The 25,057-nt window shown below is 46.1% G+C and overlaps 1 protein-coding gene across 4 annotated transcripts; it reads left to right on the forward strand.

Annotated features, from left to right (window-relative positions):
- C25H1orf94 (chromosome 25 C1orf94 homolog) lies at positions 1–25,057 on the forward strand. Of its 4 annotated transcripts, none has more exons than XM_006133793.3 (6): positions 1–312; positions 13,723–14,390; positions 16,519–16,688; positions 20,554–20,628; positions 22,800–22,984; positions 24,732–25,056. In XM_006133793.3, exons 1-6 carry the CDS (start codon positions 53–55, stop codon positions 24,805–24,807), a joined length of 1,434 nt encoding a protein of 477 aa, XP_006133855.1. In that variant the 5' UTR covers positions 1–52; the 3' UTR covers positions 24,808–25,056. The 4 variants fall into 4 exon arrangements, with proteins under 4 accessions (XP_006133855.1, XP_025045775.1, XP_075764898.1 ...); XM_025189990.2 differs by having other exon boundaries at positions 22,800–22,922; XM_075908783.1 differs by lacking the exon at positions 20,554–20,628 and having other exon boundaries at positions 22,800–22,922; positions 24,732–25,057.

Below are 25,057 nucleotides of genomic sequence, written 5' to 3' on the forward strand. Positions count from 1 at the left end.
CGCCCCTTTCAAAAAGTTGTCTTTTGGTGCCTGGGTGGGAAAAGACTGAAAGATGCTCACAGGCGGGAGTGAGCTCCCGGGTCCGACAATCAGCTCCAAAAGCCCCTTTCCTTTAGGACCTTTCCCCAGGCACATCTGGATCCACCACAACACCCCTCAGGACAGCCTGGACAAAGCCTGCCACGAGATCTGGAAACGGGTACAAGGTCTGCCTGAAGAGCTCCAGTCAACGTCACCAGTCCTGCAGCCTCCCTGTCACCCAGTCTTGCCATCAGACCTCCTCAGAGGAGAGGGCAGCCGCTACCTGAAAGAGTGAGTGTTCTCCAACTATGTCAGAAAGAAGATCACTGATCAACTCCATGTGGAAACATTCACTTTCCAACACCCTTTCTGCCCTACAGTAGCTTTGGGACTCTATGTACAACCAGAGTAGGAAATCTCTCAAACTAGTTGAGATGAAACACTGTGTTTATTTTCACAGCATCAAGCCAGAGGGCAAAATTATTTCCTTTCCCTCCACACATTCATTTTCCTATGCAAAACGCCCCGTGATGCCTCGCCACATCTGTAATTCCCAAGCACAGTAAGCAGCTGCCGCATTCAGTTTCCCCACAGCAGTTTTTTTTAAATCAAAATATTTACAGTAAGAAGCAAAAGATGCTTTCAAAAAGCAAAGCAGAAAATTAAAATGTTATACTATAAACAGCTGATCTTTACAAAGGAGAGCTCAATTTGGCAGAGAAGGAAGGGAGGGGAGGAAGCACAGTTTTCAAATTTAAGAGGGACGTATTTATAGTAGTCTCCTGAAGCGGGACTGGGGGTGAGGGAGTCAAATTTGTAAACCCAGCAATTAATTAACAAAGGTTGGCAACTGTCCTAGTCTGAAAGTAAAAATGCAATAACACCATTCACAGTTTCACAGACAGGGCCCAGCCTGCTGAGATACAGTAAATAAGTAACGTTAGAAGCTCAAAGTGCTTTATAAAAGGTGAATTAGTATAATTTCCCCTTGAAAGCGAGACTGAAGGAAAGGAAATTAACAAAGGCCACACAGCCCAGGAATAGAACCCAGGCATCCAGGACTCAAACCCAGTGTCCCATCCTCACTAAGGCCATGTCTACAGTAGGCAACTATTTTGAAATTAATTAATTTGATTTAACTCTCAATTTAACAAAATTGAACTAGCATGGCCACACTATGGAAAAGCCTCAAAATTAGCGCAAGGCAGGTTTCATTAATGTGGACGTGCTACCTTGGACTTAGAGCCCCAAGAAGCAATGGGGAGTAATTAGTTTGAATTACTCTGCGGAGTAGTTATTTCGAAATACCAACACTGATGCGTCCACACTACCATTATTTTGAAAAAACTATTTTGGAATTAGCATTACTCCTGATGAAAAGCAGGAGTCCAGATTTTGAATTCTGCAGCCCGTTATTCCGAAATAACGAGCTTGGTAGTGTGGATGCTCTGCTTATAAATTTGACTTTGGAGGGGTTATTTTGAAATAAAGTCCTAGTGTAGACCAGGGCTAAATGTACTTAAATCTTGAAGGAAGACTCTTGAGGCTCGTTTATCCTCTTGTGACTGCGTAAACCGGGAGTAACTCCACCAAAGTAACTCCTGGTGCATAGCTGGAGTAACTGAAAGGAGAATGCAGGCCCAAGTGTCTTTATGAACCAGATGTTCATCACATCTGTTCATGCACTCATGAGAGGGGCTCAAATGTTATGGGGAGAAGGGAAGCACCACAGCCAGCGTGGAACAGCATCAAACTACTACTAACAATCTGAACTTTAATTCCTCCCCTATGTTAGGGTACGTCTAGACTACAGGCTTTGTCGACAGATACTATCGACAAAGCCTCTTTCGACAAAGAGTGTCTGGACTACAGCCAGCTCTGTCGACAAAGCAAGCCGCTTTTTCAACAGAGAGTCCCGACGCTCTCTTTTGAAAAAGCACAGCGTGGATGCAATAGCGCCTTTTGTCCACAGAACCCTGTCAACAAAAGGCGTTACTCCTTGTAGAATGAGGTTTACTGCCGTCAGCAAAACTGCTGCGTCTGTCGACTTACTGTCAACAGAACTCGGCGGTAGTGTAGACGCAGGTATAGTTTTGTCGACAAAAGTCCACCTTTGTCGAAAAAACCCTGTAGTCTAGACACACCCTTAGTGACGCAGACCCGTAAAGCTCCATGGAGTGGGGTGGGGTTTTTTTGGTTTTGTTAGCATTGAATTTAGTGGGTTCTTCAAGGGCAGCCAACCTAGCATAATTCCTTGCCACTGGGCCATGTAACTGCCCTGAAACTATCATAATTGGGGAGATCATCCTCTTCTCTCGCCCCTTTGTCTTGTTCGGTGAAACTGTCCACAAGAGCACCAGAGCTGTGATGGGGACGCCTGAACCCACAGAAACTGGACTGAGACCCATCAAACTCATTTCCCATGCAATGAGAGAGGCCGTGGGGTCCAGTGGACAGGGCACACTAAGCTTAGGACTCAGGAGAGCTGGGTTCTACTGACACTTCTACCACTGAGCTGAGGGGTGGGCTGTGGGCAAAAGTCTTCTCCCATACCCTCCAGGTGTTGGTTTTGTCTGCTGAGGGTAGGAGCTGTCTCTTGCCCTGTATCATACGGGGTCTTGATCTTGGTGCATGTACAAGTAATAACTGAACTGCCTTCAGGTAGGTTTTGGCTCCTGTTGACCAAATGCCAAGACCTGCTTTGCTCTCCTCACATGAATAAACCTCTTTGGAGTCACCACTGCTTCTCAACTGGGAGGCTGAGCAGGTGCAAACCCAGACCACAGTTTGGACACAGATCCTGGAGGTATCAGTGTCCTTATACAACTCTCAGGCAATCCAGTCGCTGGGAAGAGATTTTGTAAACCCCTGACCATCTATGCTGACAGCCCGCAAAGGCACACGAATCACCTGATTCGTCATCTGCAACAACACACGGGGCCAAGACGACTCGCAGTGACCTTGCTTGATTTCGCAAGCTTTTAATTATTTTAAAATATTGACTTATGCAAATCACTGCGAGGTTCATTTTCAATGCCTCTGGAATCTTTTGAAGCCACAGTTTCACCTTCCTGGCTTTGTGACTCGACTATTTAGACACAGGCAGATGACAAGTCACTGGAAGCAACCAGAACTCCATTACATTTTATTCATATTGTGATCACGCCTAGTGGACCCATCTGAGATCAGGCCCAGCCTCATTTTTCTAAGCTCTGGTCTATGATAGGGAGTTAAAAAAAACCTCTTATTTTGAAATAATAAGTGGAGTATCCACACAACCAAGCCCGTGATTTCGAAATAACGGGCTGGTAATTTCAAAATCTGTACCGCCTTCCTTGAGGAATAACGCTTATTTTGAAATAGTTATTTCAGGAGTTATTATATAATACGTTATTTTGAAATAATTTCCTAGTGTAGACATGCCCTAAGTGTTTACACACACATCTAATGACAGACAGTCCATTTCCTTGCAGAGCTTACATCTAAACAGCTGAAGCAGAGAGGAAGAATGGTTCAGTGGTTTGGGCTAGGGGTGTAAACTGTCGTTTAAAAAGCTAACCGATTTTAACTAGTTAACTGGTTTAACTGGTTAACTATGGAGCAACCCCAGTGCAACATGGTGAGCCCAGCCGAGCTGGAGAAGCCCCCGCCTGCGGCTTCCCTACTGATGCAGGCAGGGGGCTGCTCAAGCCTAGCCAGGCCTCCAATTAACCGGGTATCGCTAAGGGTGAGGGTTACTGGGTATCCTTTACATCCCTAGTTCGGGCTCTAGTCTAGGATTTGGGAAACCTGGTTTCAGGTCCCTTCTCTGCCACAGATTTCATGCCTGACCTTGGGGAATCACTTAGATCCAGATACAGGCAGTCCCCGGGTTACGCGGATCCGAGTTATGTCGGATCCGCACTTACGAACGGGGCTTTTCTCGCCTTGGAGGACGCGGGCGGCAGGACCGCCCAGACGCGCCACGGTCTCCCTGGTCTGCTGGGGGGGGGGGGCACACTAGTGCGCCCCCCCACCCCAGCAGACCAGGCTTTTCTCGGGACGCCTGTGGTAGAGCAGCTGGGGCGCTGCTGGGTTGGTCCTGCAGCGCCGCTCTCGGCGCTACTGGACCAACCTGGCAGCATCCCAGCTGCTCTGCCCCAGGCGTCCCCAAGTCAGCCGCTGGTGAAACAGACCAGCGGCTGACTACAGGAAGCCCGAGGCAGAGTTGCTCTTCCCTGGGCTTCCTGGAATCAGCCGCTGATCAGTTTCAGCAGCAGCTGACTTGGGGACGCCTGAGGTTCTTAAGTTGAATCTGTATGTAAGTCGGAACTGGCGTCCAGATTCAGCCGCGGTTGAAACTGATCAGTGGCTGATTCCAGGAAGCCCGGGGCAGAGCAACTCTGCCTCGGGCTTCCTGTAGTCAGCCGCTGGTCAGTTTCAGCAGCGGCTGAATCTGGATGCCAGTTCCAACTTACATACAGATTCAACTTAAGAACAAACCTACAGTCCCTATCTTGTACGTAACCCGGGGACTGCCTGTAGTCAAAGGGTCCTGAATGTCTTTGAGGATCTGGGCCTTGCTCTCTTTGTGCTTCAGTTCCCAGTCTGTAAAACGGGGATGCCCACCATGCGCCTCACAGGGGTGTCGTAAGGAGACGTCCGTTACAAGATTGCGAGGCACTCCGGCACTGTGGCGAGAGGTGCCATTCAAGTACTAGGACAGGAGAAACAAAAGCTGATCCCATTTTACAGCTGCTACAGGATGGCCCATGATGATTTTGCAGCAAGGAAAATTAGCTTGCTACCCAGCTCCCTCTACCATTCTTTGTATTTCTCTAGCAGCTTGAGGGCCCCATTGAAATAAGGGCCTTACCCTCTTGGGTAGCTGGGCTGAGAGCCAGGGCAAGGTGTAGGGAAACCCAGCTTTGTGCCCATGGAAGGGGTGGAGCCTTGGGAAGTCTGCCTTTAGCACTGCCCAGATCATGGTGCCGTCTCCCCCAAGCCATGAAACTGTGCCAATTCTCCCCGCAACACACACACACACACACACACACACACACACACACACAAGCAAGCCTGAAACTAGGTGCTGCACCGACATACGGTGATGGACAATCCCTTAAAAATTCAGACAAGTTCTCCCAGTGGCAGAGCATGGAACAGAACACGGGCCTCCCGACTTCTTGTCCCTTGCTGTAACCACTAACAACACTGCTCCCGACAGTGATAGCGACACATCCCTGGTAGCACACAAGCCTAACAGCGGATCTTTCTCTCTGCAAAAGAATTCCTCTTTCACCTCCCTGATACACACCTTCCCTGTGTCATGGGAGCTTCCCCTACTAACAGTTCCTTGATTCTTTCCATGATCTGCTTTTTCGGGTCACTATGGTTCCTGTCCAATCCAACCTCCCTTCCCAACCCTTCGGAGATCCTTCTGGGTTTAACACTCCTACCCTCTTGGGCTCGAAGGGACATTGCTGTCCTTTAACACCTGCCAGTTTCTGCTTTGGCTCAAGGAGCTGTTTGCCTACGGAAGCTATTTTATATCTCTGCATTGGGACAGCGACAAGTGGCCATTTTCTATCTTTTATATTTTCCCATGGAAAGTAGCCAGTGGTCTTCAAACTTCACAGTGGCACCAAGGTCACCTGGCACAGGACAGCAACAGCACGGGCAGAACCCACGATTCCTCCTGCAGAAGCACAGCGTCATTAGCCGTAGAGACTGTAGGACCACAGCAGGCAAACTGCGGCGTGAGGGCCCGTTGGGTTCTATGTGTGGCCCAAGAGACATTTTGTTCACTGTTGCCCACACGCAGGGCTGCCAGATTACACTGTTTTCCATCCACGGAGAATTTTCCTACTGGTCTTAGTAAAGTGACACACACATAAATCCACAGCCCGCGAAGGCAGGGGGCGCGCTGACTGCACACAACAGTGATGGTGAGAGCCACGCACACCCGCTACAGCCCATCACAGCGCTGCCACGATTCCGTCAGCACAGCCGGCACATTCTAAGTGCACAAGCGCACTTCGCAAAACTACCCCATCCCGGGGGACCGTGTCGGTTCTGACAATCTTGCCGCCCACTGATATGAAGGAGGGCCGCTCATGCAACCTGCTCTCTAGCCTGGTATGCTCATCCTGGCTCTAGGATAAACAGTTGGGCAGTTCCAATTCTATCCAGCAGAGGGCAGCGGAGCACACAGGTGCTCGCCTAACCTTTATTGCACCAGTGTCAAAATTTGAATCAATATTAGGCACTGAAACAAGATGGGGCATTCTCTTCTTCTTACAAACGCTTGGGTGGCAACGCACTTTTTTTGGATGCGCCTTCCCGCCAGTTTTACAGGAGGCCTGAAACACGGTGGTAGAGATTTGTGTTTGCATCATCATCCAGCACTAACAATTTTTCACCGATAGTTTGATTCCGGCGAATCATACTGAGTCTGCCTTTTTTCCAGTGTTATTTATACTGCATGACTGAGAGAATGGTGTACTGTGCAACAGCTGTTAAGCTGAAGGCCGAAGGCAAGCAGCCCATGCCCACTGTGCGTGAATACATATTCTTGCATGCACAGAGCCCTATAGTCCCACACAGAAAGCAGACATCCTAGCTTGTTTGCTGCTCAGAAAGTGGACGGATTGGTGGCAATTTTCTCTTAAAGATCCTAGGGACAGCGAGAGAGTCCAGTTTGACCTAAACAAACTGGAGGATTGGGCCAAAAGAAATCTGATGAGGTTCAACAAGGACAAGTGCAGAGTTCTGCCCTTGGGACGGAAGAATCCCAAGCATTGCTACAGGCTGGGGACTGACTGGCTACATGGCAGTTCGGCAGAAAGGGACCTGGGGATTACAGTGGATGAGAAGCTGGATATGAGTCAACAGGGCGCCCTTCTAGCCAAGAAGGCTAATGGCATATTAGGGTGCAGGAGGAGGAGCCTTGCTAGAAGATCTAGAGAAGCGATTATTCTCCTTTATTCGGCTCTGGTGAGACCACAACTAGAGTATTGCATCCAGTTCTGGGCCCCCCGCAACAGAAAGGATGTGGACGCATTGGAGAGGGTCCAGCAGAGGGCAACAAAATGATGAGGGGGTTGGAGCACCCGGTTTAGGAGGAGAGGCTGAGGGATTTGGGCTTATTTAGTCTGCAGAAGAGAAGAGTGAGGGGGGATTTGAGAGCAGCCTTCAACTACTTGATGGGAGGTTTCCAAAGAGGATGGAGAGAGGCTGTTCTCAGTGGTAACAGATGGCGGAGTGAGGAGTAAGGGTCTAATGTTGAAGTGTGGGGCGCTCTAGGTTGGATAGTAGGAAAAACTATTTCACTAGAAGGATGGTGAAGCGCTGGAATGGAGAGAGGTGCTGGAAACTCCATCTCTAGAGGTTCTTAGAATTCCATCTTGACAAAGCCCTGGCAGGGATGATTGAGTTGGGTTGGTCCTGCTTTGGGCAGGGGGCTGGACTCGATGACTCCTGGGGTCTCTTCCAGCCCTAGGATTCTATGATCATGATAGTGCAGATGTAACACAGAATCCGCCACCTCTGGAACTTAGTGCAGGAGCTAAAAGTCAGCTGGCTCTCCACTAAGGCTGTAGGGCAGATTCAGACGTCTCTCTGTAAGTGGTCTTAGTGTCACCAGATGGGACAGTGCCCCACACCCAAGAAGTGTGTGGGTTACACATGCTTGATTTGCCCTGGGAGAATACAACTGGAGTAAATGACTCTGCCCATTTGTGCAAAGTTACACACGGGCATTTGCAGATTTAGGGCTTCCCACCACACCTAACCCAATATCCCAGCATGGTGTCATGGGTTACAGTAATGCTGGAGATCCTGGCCATTAACGAGCATTAACAACTCTGGACTTTCTGAACAACTAGGGTTCTCAAGTCTAGTGTGCAAATTCAAGCCCATCAACTCATAATTTGCCTCCCTTGATTTCTTCCCCAGTTGCAGGTAGATATGGCAGCCTACACCAGCCCTAAACTTTTACATAATGTTCCTGAGTGCGGCTGAACAGGGTCTGCATTTCCTGCTCTAGGAGTGGAAGCATTTCAGACAGGATTGAAACAGACCCCCGGACACGTGGTTCCATGCCTGTGGTTCGATTTGAACTTGCTGGGTGAAAGGCAGTACGGAAATGCAGAGTGCTGCTAACAACACCTCGCGCTACAATCAGAACGGGATTTGAATTTCCCGGGCTTCATTTGCATGTTGCCGGGCGCCGCCATTTTTAAATGTCCGCTAGTGCGGACTCTGTGCCCGCGGCTACACGCAGCACGAACTAGGTAGTTTGGAATAGGAAGCCTACCTAGTTTGTGCCGCGTGTAGCTGCGGGCACGGAGTCTGCACTAGCGGACATTTAAAAATGGCGGCGCCCGGCAACATGCAAATGAAGCCCGGGAAATTCAAATCCCGGGCTTCATTTGCAAGTTCGTATGACTACATTAACCACCCTAGTTCGAACTAGGGTGGTAGTGTAGACATACCCTTAGGGACTAAACCATGTGCCTCTATAGCATGAGCTAAAACCCAACTAGCACCTAGCTAAGGCTGTAGAGTAGACTTTATTCTGCCTCTCTCAGTGCCTGTGGGTTACAGACACAAAACTTGACAATACATAGCACTTCCACAGATCATGGAGCAAAGCATCACCCTCTTCAATTTATGGATGGACAAACTGAAGCAATGTGATGAAGTCCCAATTCCAAGGCCACAGAGCAGGTCAGTGGAGGAATGGGCACAAATGACGTCTGTTGACTCCTAGCCCAGACCTCTATCCACTGGCTGGCAACACCTTTTGGGTGCTCTCCCACTTTTAAACCTGGCTGCCAAACTTTCCGTAGTTTGGCTCTGAGAACTGATGGGACATTTGAAGGACGCTGGAAGTAATTCTAAAGAAGGGAAAGTTTTATGGGGAAGCAGCAATACTGATAAACGGTCATACAGATCAACATGGCTTTGTAGATTTTAATGCCAGAGGATACTGGTTTGATTATCTAGTCTAGTTTGATTATCTAGTTCTAAAGAACTAGACCAATTCACAGAGGATAGCTCTGTCAAAGACAATTAGCCAAGATGGGTTGTAAGGGCGTCTCTAGCCTCTCTTTGTCAGAGGCTGGAAATGGATGACAGGAGAGCAATCGCATGATGATTCCCTGCTCTGTTCCCCTGTTCTGTTCACTCCCCCTGGGGCATCTGGTATTGGCCACTGTCGGCAGACAGGATACTGAGCTAGATGGACCTTTGGTCTGACCAGTATGGCTGTTCTTATGTTCTACTCTGGCCTCCTGTAGAACACAGACTAGAGAATTTCACCAAAAAAATTTCGCCATCTCTTCACCCTAAGTTCTGGGAGAACTGGAGCACCTTTTTTAGAACATCACGGCCTTGTTTAAAGGCTTCAAGTCATGCAGAATCCACCACACTCTCATGTAAACTGTCCACATGGTCAATTGCACTCCCTGTTAAAAATATGAAGCTTATTTCTAAGCTGAATGTGTCTCTCAGCATCTGCCACCCACAGGAATTTCTTGCGCCTTTGTGTGCTACAATAAAGAAGCCCCTGTTCTTAGAAATCCCTCCCTCCCCATAGGTACTTACAAGACTATGATGGAGTCACCTCCTAACCTTCTCTTGGATAAACTAGAGAATTTCTTTAGTTGCTTACTGTAAGGCAGGATTCCCAGACCTTGAATCCTAGTTGTCGCTCTTAATCCTTTCTAATTTGCTCACATCCTTTCGATACCAGCACTGGCCCCAGTCTTGCGATAATAGTCTTACTCAAGTACCGTGCAGAACAGTTTTAACACCTGCCAACTTCTCCTTGGTACTCCCTCCCTAATACATCCAAGGAACACATCTGCTTTTGTCTCCCAGTGCGATGCACTGGAGCTCTGGTTCTGCCGGTTTGCCACTGTGGCTCTTAAGTGCTTTTCTGAGTCACTGCTGTCCAAAACACAGCCCTCCGCACCCCCATAAGTGTGATTTGCGTTCTTGGCTCCTTGAATGTAAAATGTAGAACCTTCGATTTAACAGTGTAAAGCCCATGTGTGAGTGAGCCTGTTGTTCACCACTTCACGATGCATTCTGGAATGACGGGGTTGATTACGAGATGGGATTTGAGTGGGGTACTGAACACCCCAAACCCTTATGCAGACGTTTACTTTTACTCACATAAGTAGCCCCACTGAGTTCAATGGCTCTACTCACATCAGGAAAACCACATGTGTTGTGGCTGCAGGATCAAAGCCCTAGACTATCCTGCAAAGGTAGCTTTGAATTGCATGGGAAGTCAGCTGTGGGGAGGAAAGCTATATGTTTTTAAAAGATTAAATAGGCTGCCCATCACCACCTCCCCAAAAACCCTCTAACTAACCAACCAACTGGTTTTCTCATTCCCACAGTATTCCACTGAAGTTTCTTGGTTATGGAAGGAAAGAGGCAGGCACTTTAAACACTCTGATAATAGCCTAGTGATTCCATAATCAAACATAATTAGGTCAAATTGTAATTAAAGATTAAGAATTTTGGCAAGCTATTTATGTGCACGTTTATAACCCTGTTCATATCACACACACACCCCAGCCAATAAGGATGACCAGTTAAAGTAGCAGGTTACTAGTCACATTTGGTAATATGGGAGCAAACTGGTTCATTCATCATACAAGTAATGAACAGAAGGCAGGAGTATTTAGGGCAACCACACTGGAAAGAGCCACAAGGTCTTGAAAAGAAACAAATTTCTGACAATGAATGGGTTGATTTCACCACTTATGCCATCACTATATTGCAGGCTTTGTGGGGCAGGGACTGCCTTTTAGTTCTGTATTTGTACCAGGGATGTTAAAATTAGATTAATTAACTCTTTGATTAGTTGATAAGGGCGCTTCTACTTTGAAATGTAGCAAGAGCATGCCCGGCTGTTGCTACATTTCAAAAGTCAGAAATGCAACGGAGCGTTTGGTCTTTGAAATGTACGAGAATCCTAGCAGGGGCTCTTGTGCATTTCAAAAATTGAAAAGCCGCATGGAGTCTGGGGCCACCAGTGGGAACTCTTGTACATTTCAAAGGTGGAATGCCACCATTGCATCCCTGCCCCCTCCCACGGAGCTGGAGCTTGGGGGAACCAGCTTTTAAGCCGGCTCCCCCCAGCACCTCTCCTCTTCCCCCCCACCTTGCTGCCTCTTTCTGATAGAGGCAGCAAGGAGGGTGGGGGGGAAGTGACTAGTCGATTAGTGTGTGGACTGGTCAATTAGTTGCGTACATCATTAATTTGTACAGCTCCTAGCACTTCAGAGTTCTGGCCCACAAATGGGACTTCTAGGTCTACCGTAACACAAAGAAATATTAACACAACATGCTAGGGCAGAATGGGTGCAAAACATTAATACTGTGACTTAGGTACATTTCACGCTCACTTTGCACTGGTGTGAATGGCTGCACAAGATGCAGGGCAATGGCAAATAGGGCCCAACAGATTTTTAAAGCATCTTGAAATTGAATGATTCATACCCTGTCATCCAGGCCCACCCTAGAGCATGAGCTTGCATCCCTGATCATCTCGGCCAATAGCGACTGATGGACCTATTCCCCATGAACTCATTGCATCACGTGGAACTCATTTTAGGACCGGGATCTTTAACTGCAGCTTGGAGCTGTGTGTCCAAGCACCTCTGGAGATCAGATCACTTTTAGGTCAAGAGTCACAGCAGTGATTTCACCTGTGCCTCAGTTTTCCATCTGTGCAGTAGGGAAAATGTGTCTGATTTAGGAGCCTACTTTGCACACCCACCATATGCAGTTTGAATAAAGAACGTGAGTGTTTAGAGAGAGAGAAAGAGATTTGTATTGCCTAGGGCAAGTGATTGTGTGTTCCCATTATACTTCAGATTCAAGGGCTCTGGTCTCAGAATGTCAGCTTGACTCTTACAGCGAAGCCAATCTCATTGCAAGCTGTGGATTAGACACAGAACTCCCCCCGCCGCACCTTGACAATACATAGCACTTCCACAGATCATGGAGCAAAGCATCACCCTCTTCAATTTATGGATGGACAAACTGAAGCAATGTGGTGAAGTCCCAATTCCAAGGCCACTTCCAGCTCTGCCATCACTGACCTCTAATCTATCCCCAATGCTTCCAGTAAACATTTGTTCTACCCCGAGTTTGACTCTCTCTGCAAAGGAGCAAGTCAGGATGCATTGGTCCCCTCAATGGGGAAGGTGGGAAAGACAATCTAGTGGATAAAAGGCTACAGGACCAACTGGGCGATATTTCCTCGTCCATCTTGTCTCTGAAATTCTAGAGACGTTATCACTACTAGCTGACAGTCTGTGATGTAACACAGGCCTACTCCATAAAGTCAAAGCAAAAATGAATGAGAACTGAGTTGGATGGTACATAAGAATGGTCCTACTTGGTCAAACCAAAGGTCCATCTAGTCCAGTGTCCTGCCTTCTGACAGTAGCCAACGCCAAGTGCACCAGAGGGAATGAACAGAAAAGGGAAGCATCAAGTGATTGCTCTCCTGTCACCTATTCTCTGCTTCTGACAAATAGAGGATAGGGACACCATTCCTACCCATCCTGGTTAATAACTATTGATGAACTTATCATCCATGAACTTATCTTGTTCTTTTTTCAACCCTGTTAAAGTCCTGTCCTTATAACATCATCTCACAAGGAGTTCCACAGGTAACAGGCTGCCAGGCCTAGTAGTGATGAAGCCTGATATTCTAAATAAAAACAAAACTTTCAGTCATGCTTCTGGATGTTTCCACCACTTCACACTGAGCCCACAGAAATTCTTGGCTTCAGAGTGGCACTTAGAGTGCCAATCCTAGAATTTTATTATAACGATTACCACGTGCACTACTGTAGTACCTACAAGTCCCAGGCATGCACCAGGATCCCATTGTGCCAGGTGCTGTACAAACACAGAATAAAAACATAGCCCTTGCCTCTCTCTTTGATTTGAGGCACATCATTTAATACACTTGTGCCTCAGTTTCCCATCTATGCAGTGGGGCAAGTATGTCTCTACGTCACATAGGTGCCGAAAGGGTAAAAATTCATTAGCAATTATGAAGTGTTCTGAAATTATAGTGATGCGGGCCATATAAGTACAGTCACACAACCAGGAGCGGACTGAGGCGGGCTGCGGCAGCTGGCGCCCCCGCCTGCACGGCCGTCAATGGGCCATAAATGGGGTGACATCATCAGGCACCCCATGATGTCATCATCAGGCACCATTGAAGGCGGCGCCTTAAGTCACAGGCTGCCCTTGCACACAAGATAAACTTCTGTGGAACTTTATCTGGAGTAGTGCTTTCTGTCTTCCCCAATTGTGACAATTTCAAATTTCAGTTAAAAGGGGGAGGGGTAATTCTCTTTCCCCATTTTTCATCTGGCTATCCTAAAACACCCACTGCTCAGGCCAGGTGGACCAATGCTGAACTGAACTAGGCTGCAGACATAGTGAGTTCGGCACTAATTCATACGCCCCTCTGGTCGACCGTATGTCATCTTCCTAGAAAAGACAAGGCTTGGATTTCACTGTGCAGCAGAAATAGATGTATAGATCCAGAACTTACTTTTTTTCAACACCTCTCTCAGAGTAATTCTTCGCCCTCCCACAACGCGCTTCATCCAAGTTGTCTGCCACTATCCTTGTGGAATGTGCATTAACGGTGTTAGATTTCTCTCTTTCATGTAGATCGTTGGAACAGAACTGTGTCAAGGACGAGATTTCCCTTCTGGTGGAACAGGAGTACTTGAGCCTTACCCAGGAGAACATTAGCAAGACAGAAATGCCAGGCTTAGAAGGAGGGGAAAAAACCGCCTTGACTTTAAATCAGAGTTCTTCAAACAACAGCCTTCTCCTGCTTTCCGATAGGGACCAGTTGCTAGAGGAAACAGAAGCAGTAGAAAGCATGTACAGAGCAATGATGGGGAGCAAAGAAAGGGAGATGAAACTAAGATCTCTCTGCGACTCTCAGCTTTCTACAAAATCCACCATCACGGGGATTTTGCGCCCCGCAAAAAGCACATGCAAGACTGCTAAAGGGGTGGACAGTGGTAACCCAGGGGCTTCCAACAAAGACAGCAGTAAGTCACTGGCGCAGTGTCCAATGAAACACACAGAGGCTGCCAAAGCGCCAGATAACCCAATGGCAGTAGAGGAAACCAGGCTGACCAAGGACTACAAAGGACTGCAAAATCACATGATGAGTTCACCCATCCATAAGGAGAGCGCAGGGATGCTACCACCTTCCACAACAGCAGAAAGCCAAGCGATGGGGCAGAAGAAGCAGCTCCCAGTATTTGCCAAGATCTGTTCAAAACCTGATCCTGACTCAGTTACCGAGGGACTTCAGAACACAGGTATGTGTGGGTGGGGGAAGAGCAATTGAGGTGGAGGGACGGAATTAAATGCAGCCGGCTTTGTATGGGAAGGGACCTCCTGGGTCACATTCATTCTTCTGTGATTACAGACCACAGCTGTTCAGTTAAGGTCATAATTCAAAATGATCTGGGCAAGCTGGAGAAATGGTCTGAGGTAAACAGGATGAAGTTCAACGAGGACAAATGCAAAGTGCTCCACTTAGGAAGGAACAATCTGTTTCACACACAGAATGGGAAGCGACTGTCTAGGAAGGAGTCCTGCAGAAACGGATCTAGGGGGCACAGGGGACCACAAGCTAAATAGGAGTCAACAGTGTGACACTGTTGCAAAAAAAAGCAAACTTCATTCTGGGATGTATAAATAGGAGTGTTGTAAGCAAAACACAAGAAGTCGTTCTTCCACTCTACTCAGCGCTGATTAGGCCTCAATTGGAGTATTGTCCAGTTCTGGGCACCACACTTCAAGAAAGACTTGGAGACGGTCCAAAGAAGAGCGACAAAAATGATTAAAGGTCTAGAAAACATTACCTGTGAGGAAAGACTGAAATAACTGGGTGATTAGTTTAGAAAAGAGAAGACTGAGAGGGGACATGACAGCAGTTTTCAAGTACCTAAAAAGTGTTGCAAGAAGGGGGGTGGGAAATTGTTCTCCTTGACCTCTGATGACCAAACAAGGAGCAATGGGCTTAAATTGCAGCAAGGGATGTTTAGGTTGGACATTAGGAAAAAGTTCCTAACTGTCAGGGTGGAATAAATTGCCTAGGGAGATTGTGGAGTCTCCATCACTGGAGATATTTAAGAGCAGGTTAGATAGACTCTCTCAGGGATGATCTAGATGGTGCTTGGTCCTGCCATGAGGGCAGGGGACTGGACTTGATGACCTTGTGAGATCCTTTCCAGTTCTAGTGTTCTATGATTCAGTGGTTCTTAACCTGATCCTCATTTCCATATCAGGATCAACTCCCAGGATACTCCCTGTCATCTGGCAGGGATCTATGCAATACCCTTCTCCCACTCAACAATATGGTAGGGTGGCCCTAATACTGAGAAACCATTGATTGGTGGATATGGGTGGTAGCTTTTTAAAGAAGCCAACTTGAACACCTGTGTGGAATTGTCTTCAGCTCTGCAGCACACCAGGCCAGCCAGGCCAGGAATAAATCTTGCAGGTGTCTTTTTCCTTATGTATCAGCCAGGGTACAATTTTCAAGGCAGGCTAACCTGAGACAATCAAGGAGCTTAGTTTACTGCCAAGGGAAAACAACAGGAATCTTTCTATTGACTTCAACAAGCATTGATTAGGCCCATAATGTATTATCTCCCACGCTGTGAAGGGAGAGCTGGCTCCCATTGGCCCAAGGTTTCCCAAATTAATTCAAATATTTTGGGGTAGCCATAGTTTGTTCAAGACCCAACCTAAGACATCTTAAAAGAGGCCAGAAAATACTGAGCTTCCATCCTCTGGAATGCCCTATAAGATCTCTCAGAATGGGCACTGATCATCAATTGTCTATTTTGAAAATTTTGGCCCAGGTGTATTGCAACCGAGAGATGCTAAAAAGTTCAGTGCAAACTAAAAGCTAGTCAGTTTTTTTCCTAACCTTAAAGAGGTTTGAATGTAGTGCTAAGGGTCTTGTTCCATTTTTACTCTGTCTGAACCTTTTCATTCATCCTTATGACTCAGACAAATTTAATTCCAAGTCTAGTAGTGAGTGGGTGGATAGCAGCGTTCCCTGTAAGCCAGGCGCTTAGGCGGCAATGAAAGACAGATTCAAATGCCACCAAGCTGATTAACACCCACAGTGCCCATAGCTGGCAACATGTGTTTCAATTAGTGATTCACTTCTGCGCATTCCTTGGTGCGTGTAACAAAATTTATTCCACACAGGGATGGAAAAAATTAAAGGGAACACTGGTGGACAGGCCTACTAATTAGAGAATTTAAAGGGTTGAATTTGGGTCTCAATACACTGGAAATAGCCAAGATCTTAAGTAAATTTAGTTTTGTGGGCAAAGCACACTCTTTTAAGTTTGGCCAATCTACACAGGCAAAGAAAAGCACAGTGTGTCTGTTCAATAATGTGTTTAACCCTCTTCTATTTTACAGTAACTACGGCAGCGTCAGATAAGAACAATCTCAAATACAATGGAAATGTTTTCACCCCGCGTTTTTCTACCACTTCAGCGACTACACCCTTAAACCAGCCAGTGTGGCTCAGTCTAAACTATCCTCCGCCCCCCGTCTTTCCAAATCATTCCAACTTTCCACAGTTCCAGGTAAGATAAAAATAAGCCTATCCCTTTCTTATTTGACATTGCAGGCTCATCTAGACGACATTCCTCTGTCGAAAGAGGAATGTAAATGAGCCCAATCGAACGTGCAAATGAAGCAAGGATTTAAATATCCCATGCTTCATTTACATATTCACGTCTGAGCGCTTTTTTGAAAAAGGGTTTTTCGAAAGTGAAAGTGCAGTCTAGATACGGTTCTTTCGAGGAAAAAAAACCCTTTTTCGAAAGATCCCGTACTCCTAATTTTTTCAGGAGTACGGGGTCTTTTGAAAAAGGGTGGGGTTTTTTTTTGAAAGAACCACATCTAGACTGAGCTTTCACTTTTGAAAAACTCTTTTTCGAAACAGTGATCAGACGGGAATATGCAAATGAAGCATGGGATATTTAAATCCGCGCTTCATTTGCACGTTCAATCGGGCTCATTTACATTCCTCTTTCGACAGAGGAATGTCGTCTAGCTGAGCCTTGTCAGATCTAAATCTGGCAAGCAAGAGTTGGCAAGCACCACTGCTCCAACACCTACTTTTTTGCTTTGTACCGTTGGAAAGATCGGAAAGCAACTGGAGTGCTCTCCAACTCGGAGTGCTTCCAAAATAAAGGGGAAGAAATTTGGGTGGCAAGCAAAACATACAAAGAACAAGCTGCCAAATGCATCGGGGTGCTTGTGCGTCATGGGGAGAGAGCTGACTTTATGAGACACAGAGTCATGGCTGACTGTTCTCTGAACCCATTCTTAGGTTAACCCCAGTTTACATTTGCTAGGATCCCCAAATGGATTTTTGAGGCAACTGCCATGTTTAAAGACAATGATGCCGAAACTGGGGTTCCCTGGACAGCCTTCGTTTAGCTTCCTTGCGTGTATACATGACTAGATTTAGCCAGTGCTGCTGGGTCCTTACCTCAAACCATTTTTGTTTTTCTTCATTTAAATCATAGCTCTGGGGTGGGGCTGGGGAGAGGGGTTCAGTAGCAGGCTGCCCTGGGGAGAGAGGACAACCCCAGCCCTCTCTCACTGCAGCAGCGTGGGGCCAGGTGCGAAGCACCTCTCCATGGCCGCTGCAGCTCCAGTAGGCACAGCTGGGTGAGGGGTACATGGTCCCTGGCTGGGGCAGATCCAGATCCAGGTTTGTCTGCCCCCTGTGCTCCCGCGCTAGAGTGAGGAATGCAGCAAACTGTGCACTTTCCCCCGGCTCCCTGACAAAGGGGAAAAGCCAGCAATGCTCCCGTATGAATCGGGAGAGCTTCAGCCCCTTCTCCACCCCCGCAATTCCTAAAAGCTGCTTTGGGGGTGGGAGGCTCAGAATTGGGCAGTCTCAGAGTTAGGGCACACCACCAGCCAGTCAGCCCCTTTTGCCTGCCTGGTGATTCTGTCTCTTTTCTGTAGGATTTCATGAGACACAGTCCCATCCAGGCACATGCCATTTTCCTGGCACAACCAAACCCTGACCTTGCTCTTCAGTTATGATAAGAGGAAGCTGAATTTGGTGGTGCTAGCTGCTGCCATTTAGAAGGAATTCTTGAACAGCCAGACACCCAGACAAACTCACAAACGTAGAGTAGGTGGCACAGTCTTTAATTCCGTGATCACTGATTATTTTCCCACAGGACCCCTTCCTCATTCAGTTCACGATGCTCTCTCAATGAGCAGCTAAGCAATATGTTGGTTTTCTCCTCGTGCTGTGTGCCACCCGAGACTTTATTTACTGCCCACTTCAACAGTCCAAATCTGAAGCCAGAATTATTACCTTCCTCAGGGGCTTTCTTATTGCACTCGCCACCATAATATCTAGGCGCCACACAAACATGAATTAATTTCTTTTCACAATATCCCCATAAGATCTGGGAGGGATTATGATGGGGGAACTGTGGCACGGAGCTAAAGATAAAAATGATCCATTCATTTTGACTGCCCAGTTTGAGACCCCCTAAAACTTGATACTTCTGAGCACTTGGAACTAAATAGCTCATCAAAGCACAACTCCCACTGACTTTAACCAGCACCTCTATGATTCAATACCAGGGTCTGAGGTCCAGCATCCAGAAAATGAGGGACACACAATTGGCAACCATTGCTGAAAAATTTAAGTGACTTGACTGGCATCCCGTAGGAATTCTATGGCAGAGGCAAGGCTATAACCTAATTTTCCAAGCTGACATTTGACTACTTTAACCACGAGGTTCCTCTTCCTGAAATCCCTTGCCTCATTCAATACGTATGAACAATATTTTGAATGTATCAGCATTTTCTAGCGGGGAGAAAATGTTCCGCTGGAAGCAAATGCATTGCATTGTACTCTTTTCCTGTCTCTTCACACGTGGAATAGTTTCTTCAGTCACGTCCCACCTTCCACCAATCTCATCTCTGAATTTTTCATATTCTCAGCACGTTCCCTGTTCAATCAAACTCTAGATCCCAACCTAGCCCCATGCCAAAGTCTTATCATCCCTCTGCTTTGTTCGCACTCCCTCATTTTTCTCTAGAGATCTTGCCATGTCTAGCTATTTCTTTCAGGGCAAAAAGGAAAGAGCTTGGATTGCACCCGGCTCTTTTTCTCTGCACTGAACTGTGCCCTTTTGGCATGGAGAGCAGTCGGCCATTCTACAGAGACTAAGTCACTCAGGGCAGAAAGATGCATCTGTTACCCCATGAGCTGAGCCTGCTCTAGCAATCCCACCCACTTGGACATGCAGCTACACATTTAAGGTGAGATTTTCAAAGCTGCCTACAGAAGTTAGGTGCCTGTCTCCCATGGAAAGTCAGGGTATGTCTACACTACAGAGTTTTTTCAGAAAAATGGCCTTTTTTTCTGAAAAAACTTGAGTTATGTCCACACTATAATTGTGTTCTTTTGAAAGAAAATCAAAACAGAGGGGGTTTTCTGACATTGCTAATCCTCATTCTACAAGGAAAAGAGCTCTTTTGGAAAAAGGCATGTGTGGATGGGGAAGAGGGAGTTCTTTTGAAAGAAGAGGTGGCCACTCTGTCCATAGTAATCACATCTTAAATGTGAGATTGCTTCCATTCAGTGTGGACGCTATCATTTGAAAAAGCAAATGGCTTTTTCAATGTGCTTTTGCAGTGTATTGCAGTGAACTCCCTTGATCTCCCAAGGTGGGAATTCCGTGGAAAGTCAAGCTAAGGTACATCGACTCCAGCTATGCTATTCACATAGCTGGAATTGTGTATCTTAATTCTACTTTCTCCTGTAATGTGACCTGGCCTTAGTTGACTCTGAAAATCTCACCTGTATGATTAAGTCCTATTGACTGGCCTTAACTAACCCTATTATTTTGTGGGTGCACTTTGGCACTCTCTAATCCACTACAGTTATAGGGTATGTCTACACTACCCTCCTAGTTCGAACTAGGAGGGTAATGTAGGCATACCGCACTTGCAAATGAAGCCCGGGATTTGAATTTCCCGGGCTTCATTTGCATAAGCGGGGAGCCGCCATTTTTAAAACCCCGCTGGTTCGAACCCCGTGCCGCGCGGCTACACGGGGCACGAACTAGGTAGTTCGAACTAGACTTCCTAGTTCGAACTACCGTTACTCCTCATTTCATTTCTGCATGCTCTTAATTAACCCTTCACTCTTTGAGGTCAATGTGAAGTTGAGCTCGTTACAAAATAGGATGGAAAATGCAGAACCTACACTAGAGATCTGTAATGTAGAGAAGAGATCTAGATTTGTGGAGTCAAAAAGAGCAGAAAGGAATTAACTAAATTCAGCTGAACTCCACTCCCTGGGGCAAATAACACGCTTTTGAAAAGACAAAGGAAACGGAAAATATTGCACAACAGAAGACCCAGTCTGACTGTTTTAAAGTCATGTCTTATGTATTTCAACAGGGCTTGTATCAGCCAAGAGCACGGATCCCCTATCAACAGACGTTACACCCTCCCTTAGGATGCTATTCCAGACAGGTGTGTCGAAATGGTTATAAATACTCTTTCATTTGCAGAACACAGATGCTAAGCACAGCGAATTAGACAGAGCTGTTTGTCATGTGGCATAACTGACTTTGGTCTCTTTGTAAAGAAAGATTTGGGGACCAGGTCTTCAGATGTGTAAATCAGCATTGCTCGAAGGAGGATCATCAGCTGACGTTAGCTAATGGCCTGCCCCCCAACCTCTAATCAAAATGTAGCCAGTTATATATGTTTAGTGTTAAGTTAGGGCAGTCCTTTTTTTTCTTTGTAAAGGACGGTACAATCGGCGTCATGCAATGGTGCGTTTCTATTGTGAGTTAATTTAGGACTCAGAACCCTGGATGAGCTGCAGCGAGATAAGCTATGACAGAAAGAGGCACCACAGAGAGCTGGGATGGCTTGGGATGTCCCCAGGAGAGCTGAGTTCATGTGTATCACTGCAGCTCTTCCGGGCAGACCCAAACTGATTTCTCAAGTTGGGGAGGGAGTGAGGAGAGGGGAGAAAAGCTAAAATATTCATTAGGGAAAGAGCTAAAGTGCTCTCACTTTGAAAGGGCAGCAGTCCTGGAGAATTCGGGTGTCCTGCAATATCATCCCAGAGGGGGAAAAAAGAAAGTCGTGTATTTACCCAGTGTTGCTCAGGTCCTTAATGAGGGTCTTTGAGCATGGGGCTGAGAATGTAGGGATGCAGAATTCAGGGGTGGGGGTGAGGAGGAGCTCTGGGATGGGGACTGTGTGTGTGTGTGTGTAGGAGGTGTCAGAGTGGTTAAACACTGGAATAAATTGTCTAGGGGGGTTGTGGAATCTCCATCACTAGAGATATTTAAGAGCAGGTTAGACAGACACCTGTCAGGGATGATCTAGACAGTGCTTGGTCCTGCCATGAGGGCAGGGAACTGGACTTGATGACCTCTCGAGGTCCCTCCCAGTTGTAGTGTTCTATGATTGCCTCTGGGGGGAGGAGCATAACATTTTAACAGATTGACAAGGGGTCTGTATACACGAAAGGTTGGGAACCACCGGTCTAGGAGATCATTTACTTTTCAGTGAACACACGCCTGTCCTAGACAGTCTGAGCGATGCTCTGACACCTCCCCTCTTTTCCTTCCAAAGAGTTTGCAAGACTTTAAAAAATGAGGGAGGTACTTTTGTTTGAAAAGGAACCAAGCCAGCCAGTAAATTAGCCAGTACACTAGCCAATCCCCTATGAGCATGCTCTTCAAGGAGGCTTTTGAGGCACAATACACAGCAGCTTTTTCCTCTCACATTTCTGATCTACAATGGGGTGGCAGGAAGGGGAACGCTACCTCCCCCTTTGATCAACATTTAAGATCTGGGCATACGACATAGCAGACCTTCCTGCAGCCCTCTACCCCAAAAGAGATATGGCCACCTAGGCTGAATACCCAGCATCAGATCTGAATGACCTCACCCTTTCTTTGTGCAATAAACATTAGCAATTAGGACAAGATGCTCTTGTTGGGTTTGATATCCTTGGCATGTTTTGAGCCATTGATAAGGCTTCTCTAGGAATTCACACACACACACACACACACACACACACACACACACACACTAACCGATTGTTTCTGCAGTTGATTGTCATAATGTCGTAAGCATCTTGGGGGCTAGATTTTTGGGAGGTGCTAGGCACCCTTTCAACCCTTGTGAGATCTGTTGGAGCTGAAGGTTTCATTCATCTGGTCAAAAAATGGTGATGGGGTGGGGGAAATATAATTTTTTCCCCCCAAAATCCTCGTTTTATCAAAGTTGGAAAATTCACTAAGAGAAAACCAACAAAACAAAATTCCAACAAACCCAGTCATTTTAAAAGAGGGGATGTCATGGAATACTTTCCCTTTTTAAATATACTTGAACCTCTTTCATCCGGCAACCCTGTGAAATGGGGTTTGCTGGGTTAAGGATTTTGCCAGGCCAAGGAAGGAGTGAAGGGAGAGCCACTACTCCTCTCCCGCCGGCTAGCATCTGTCACGGGTGTTCCTGAATTTGAGACACCCAGAGTACGGAGGTTACAGTGTATAATTTTTGTATTTCAAAATTTGAAATATTTCATCCATCTCAAGTTCCAACTGCAACCTGCATATCAGGTTGTAAAGGTTTTTATTTCACCAACTTCTTGCTCTTTGTTTCTTTACCCTCTGTAGGTAACTCCATACAACCCACAGCAGATTTTCCGGTCACCTTACACCCCTTTATTGAACTATGTCCCTCTGGTCCAGCCCGGTTATTCATACCAGCAGAGGAACCCATCCAAACCATCTAGCAGCGTACGTGATCCACCAGCAATGGCGGGTGATGGGCCGCAGTACCATTTTTCTCATTCATATGGGTACGTCCACACTGATGTGTGGTCTAGTTCTCATACCATGGGAGGGTTCGGTGAGTTACAGTAAAGCTCCATGAAGCTACTGGAACTAGCTGGAAAATGGGATTTCTGACATTTCAAACAGCTTTTAACACTGAATCAGAACAAAAAAAGTGAACATTTTCAAGAGAACAGAATTTCCAAAGAAGATTGATCTGGAAACATGTATTGAGATCATGTTCAATTGTTTTATTTCTGTAAAGTTGGAACATTATATACTGTAGAAAATTCAATATGAGACCAAACAAATGAAATGAAAATCAAACCCAAATGTTTTACTTGATCTAAAAAAAGTCAAAATGATTCATTTAAATACTGGGCCATCAGGAACATTGAGTATGGCCATGTTCCTGAAAAGTGTTTCGATTTCATCATACCTATAGCATCCAACAGAAAACTGCTTGATCTGTTCCACCCCGGCCGTCACTGCATGTTCTAAGATGAGTTGTCTTCCAGATGCAAAACCATTCATCTTGAGTCTGAATGGCTTAGCTTAAATAAAGGGAAAGTCGTAAGAACATCATAAAAGAGAGCACGGTGTATGCGTGTTTGCAACATCAACCCTGCCTTGCAAAAATGATAGCTGTCCTTATAGAGAGGCAGATTTAGAAATGCAGAGGGTCACTACTAGGAGAACAAAAGATTAATGGTCACATAGCAATGTCCATAAAAATAATGACCAATGTTAAAGTGGAGGTGGACGTTTTCTGAATTTCTAGGACTTTTTCAATGTATGATACAGTGGTGTGACTCTCTGCACGGGCTCGGTACAAGTTTTTAAAGTCAGGGTGGAGGATAGGACAAAATTAGGGGAGACTTTTGTGAAAAAATATTCTCCCCATTTTTCAAGAGAGGGGCAATCTAAATGTTTTGAATTTCCTTTGTTTGTAGAATTTATGAAGCCTAGCAAGGGCTAGTAACCCAGATCCACAAGTACCTAAAAGGGTGTTACAACGAGGAGTGAGAATAATTATTCTCCTTAATGTCTGAGAATAGGACAAGCAGCAATGAGATTAAATTACAGGGAGGGAGGTTTAGCTTGGACATTAGGAAAAACTTCAGTCAGGGTGGTTAGCCTGGAATAAATTGCCTAGGGAGGTTGTGAAATCTCCATCTTTGGAGATATGTAAGGGCAAGTTAAACAAACACCTGTCAGGGATGGTCTAGATGGTGCTTGGTCCTGTTGTGAGGACAGGGGACTGGATTTGATGAGCTTTTGAGGTCCCTTCTAGTTCTAATGTTCTGTGATTCTATGAAACCTAAACTCCCTGGTGGACTTGTACCGAGCCCGTGCAGAGAGTCACACCACTGCATTTTCACTGCTATTGTTATCCTTAGTTTTACAAATCCAGCCCTAAGAGACATAGGGCTTCCATAGATAGTTTTCTCTCCCCGCCCTGCACACTGCCCCACTGTTGTTACAAACAAGTGGTCCTCTCGCATTTTAACCATTGTGTCTGAGGTACATATACCATAAATAAAATGAAATGTAACTGATATACAGACTCATGAGAGTTTTAAAGGGATTTAGATGTTTAATAATGCAGATGGGATTTTCAAAAGCATCTAGCTGCACCTTTAGGCATCTAAATACCTTTAAAAATCTGGCCCTTAATTGAAGATTTCCTCCTTTTACAAACAAAAAGCTCAAGGGGGGGGGAGGAAACATGGTGCAGGAAATGAAACTGGATTTAATGTGAATGTTTTTCAGGTTTAGTTCTACGCCTGGTGGATCTGTGAGGACAAACCCATATTTCTCTGCCAATGGGAGCGGTATAAACTTTTAGATCATCTGAATTTTTTGATGCATTGTTCAGAGACCACGAAGCTTCAGTCGCTGTTAGGAATTCTGAGGTCAAATAAGGACTGATTTCGTATTTCCCACAGCGCAGATTTCTGTCTACAATGAGCCTACATGACTTATGTGTTAAGAAAAAGCTACACAACAATTCATCCAAAAGAGGAGAGTTTTGTTTAGCGGAACCAAATGAGATTTTTTTTTGTAAGATGGAGAGAAATAATAAAAAAATATTTTAT

The sequence above is a fragment of the Pelodiscus sinensis genome, chromosome 25 (genome assembly GCF_049634645.1).
Source record: "Pelodiscus sinensis isolate JC-2024 chromosome 25, ASM4963464v1, whole genome shotgun sequence".
Lineage (NCBI taxonomy): Eukaryota > Metazoa > Chordata > Testudines > Trionychidae > Pelodiscus > Pelodiscus sinensis.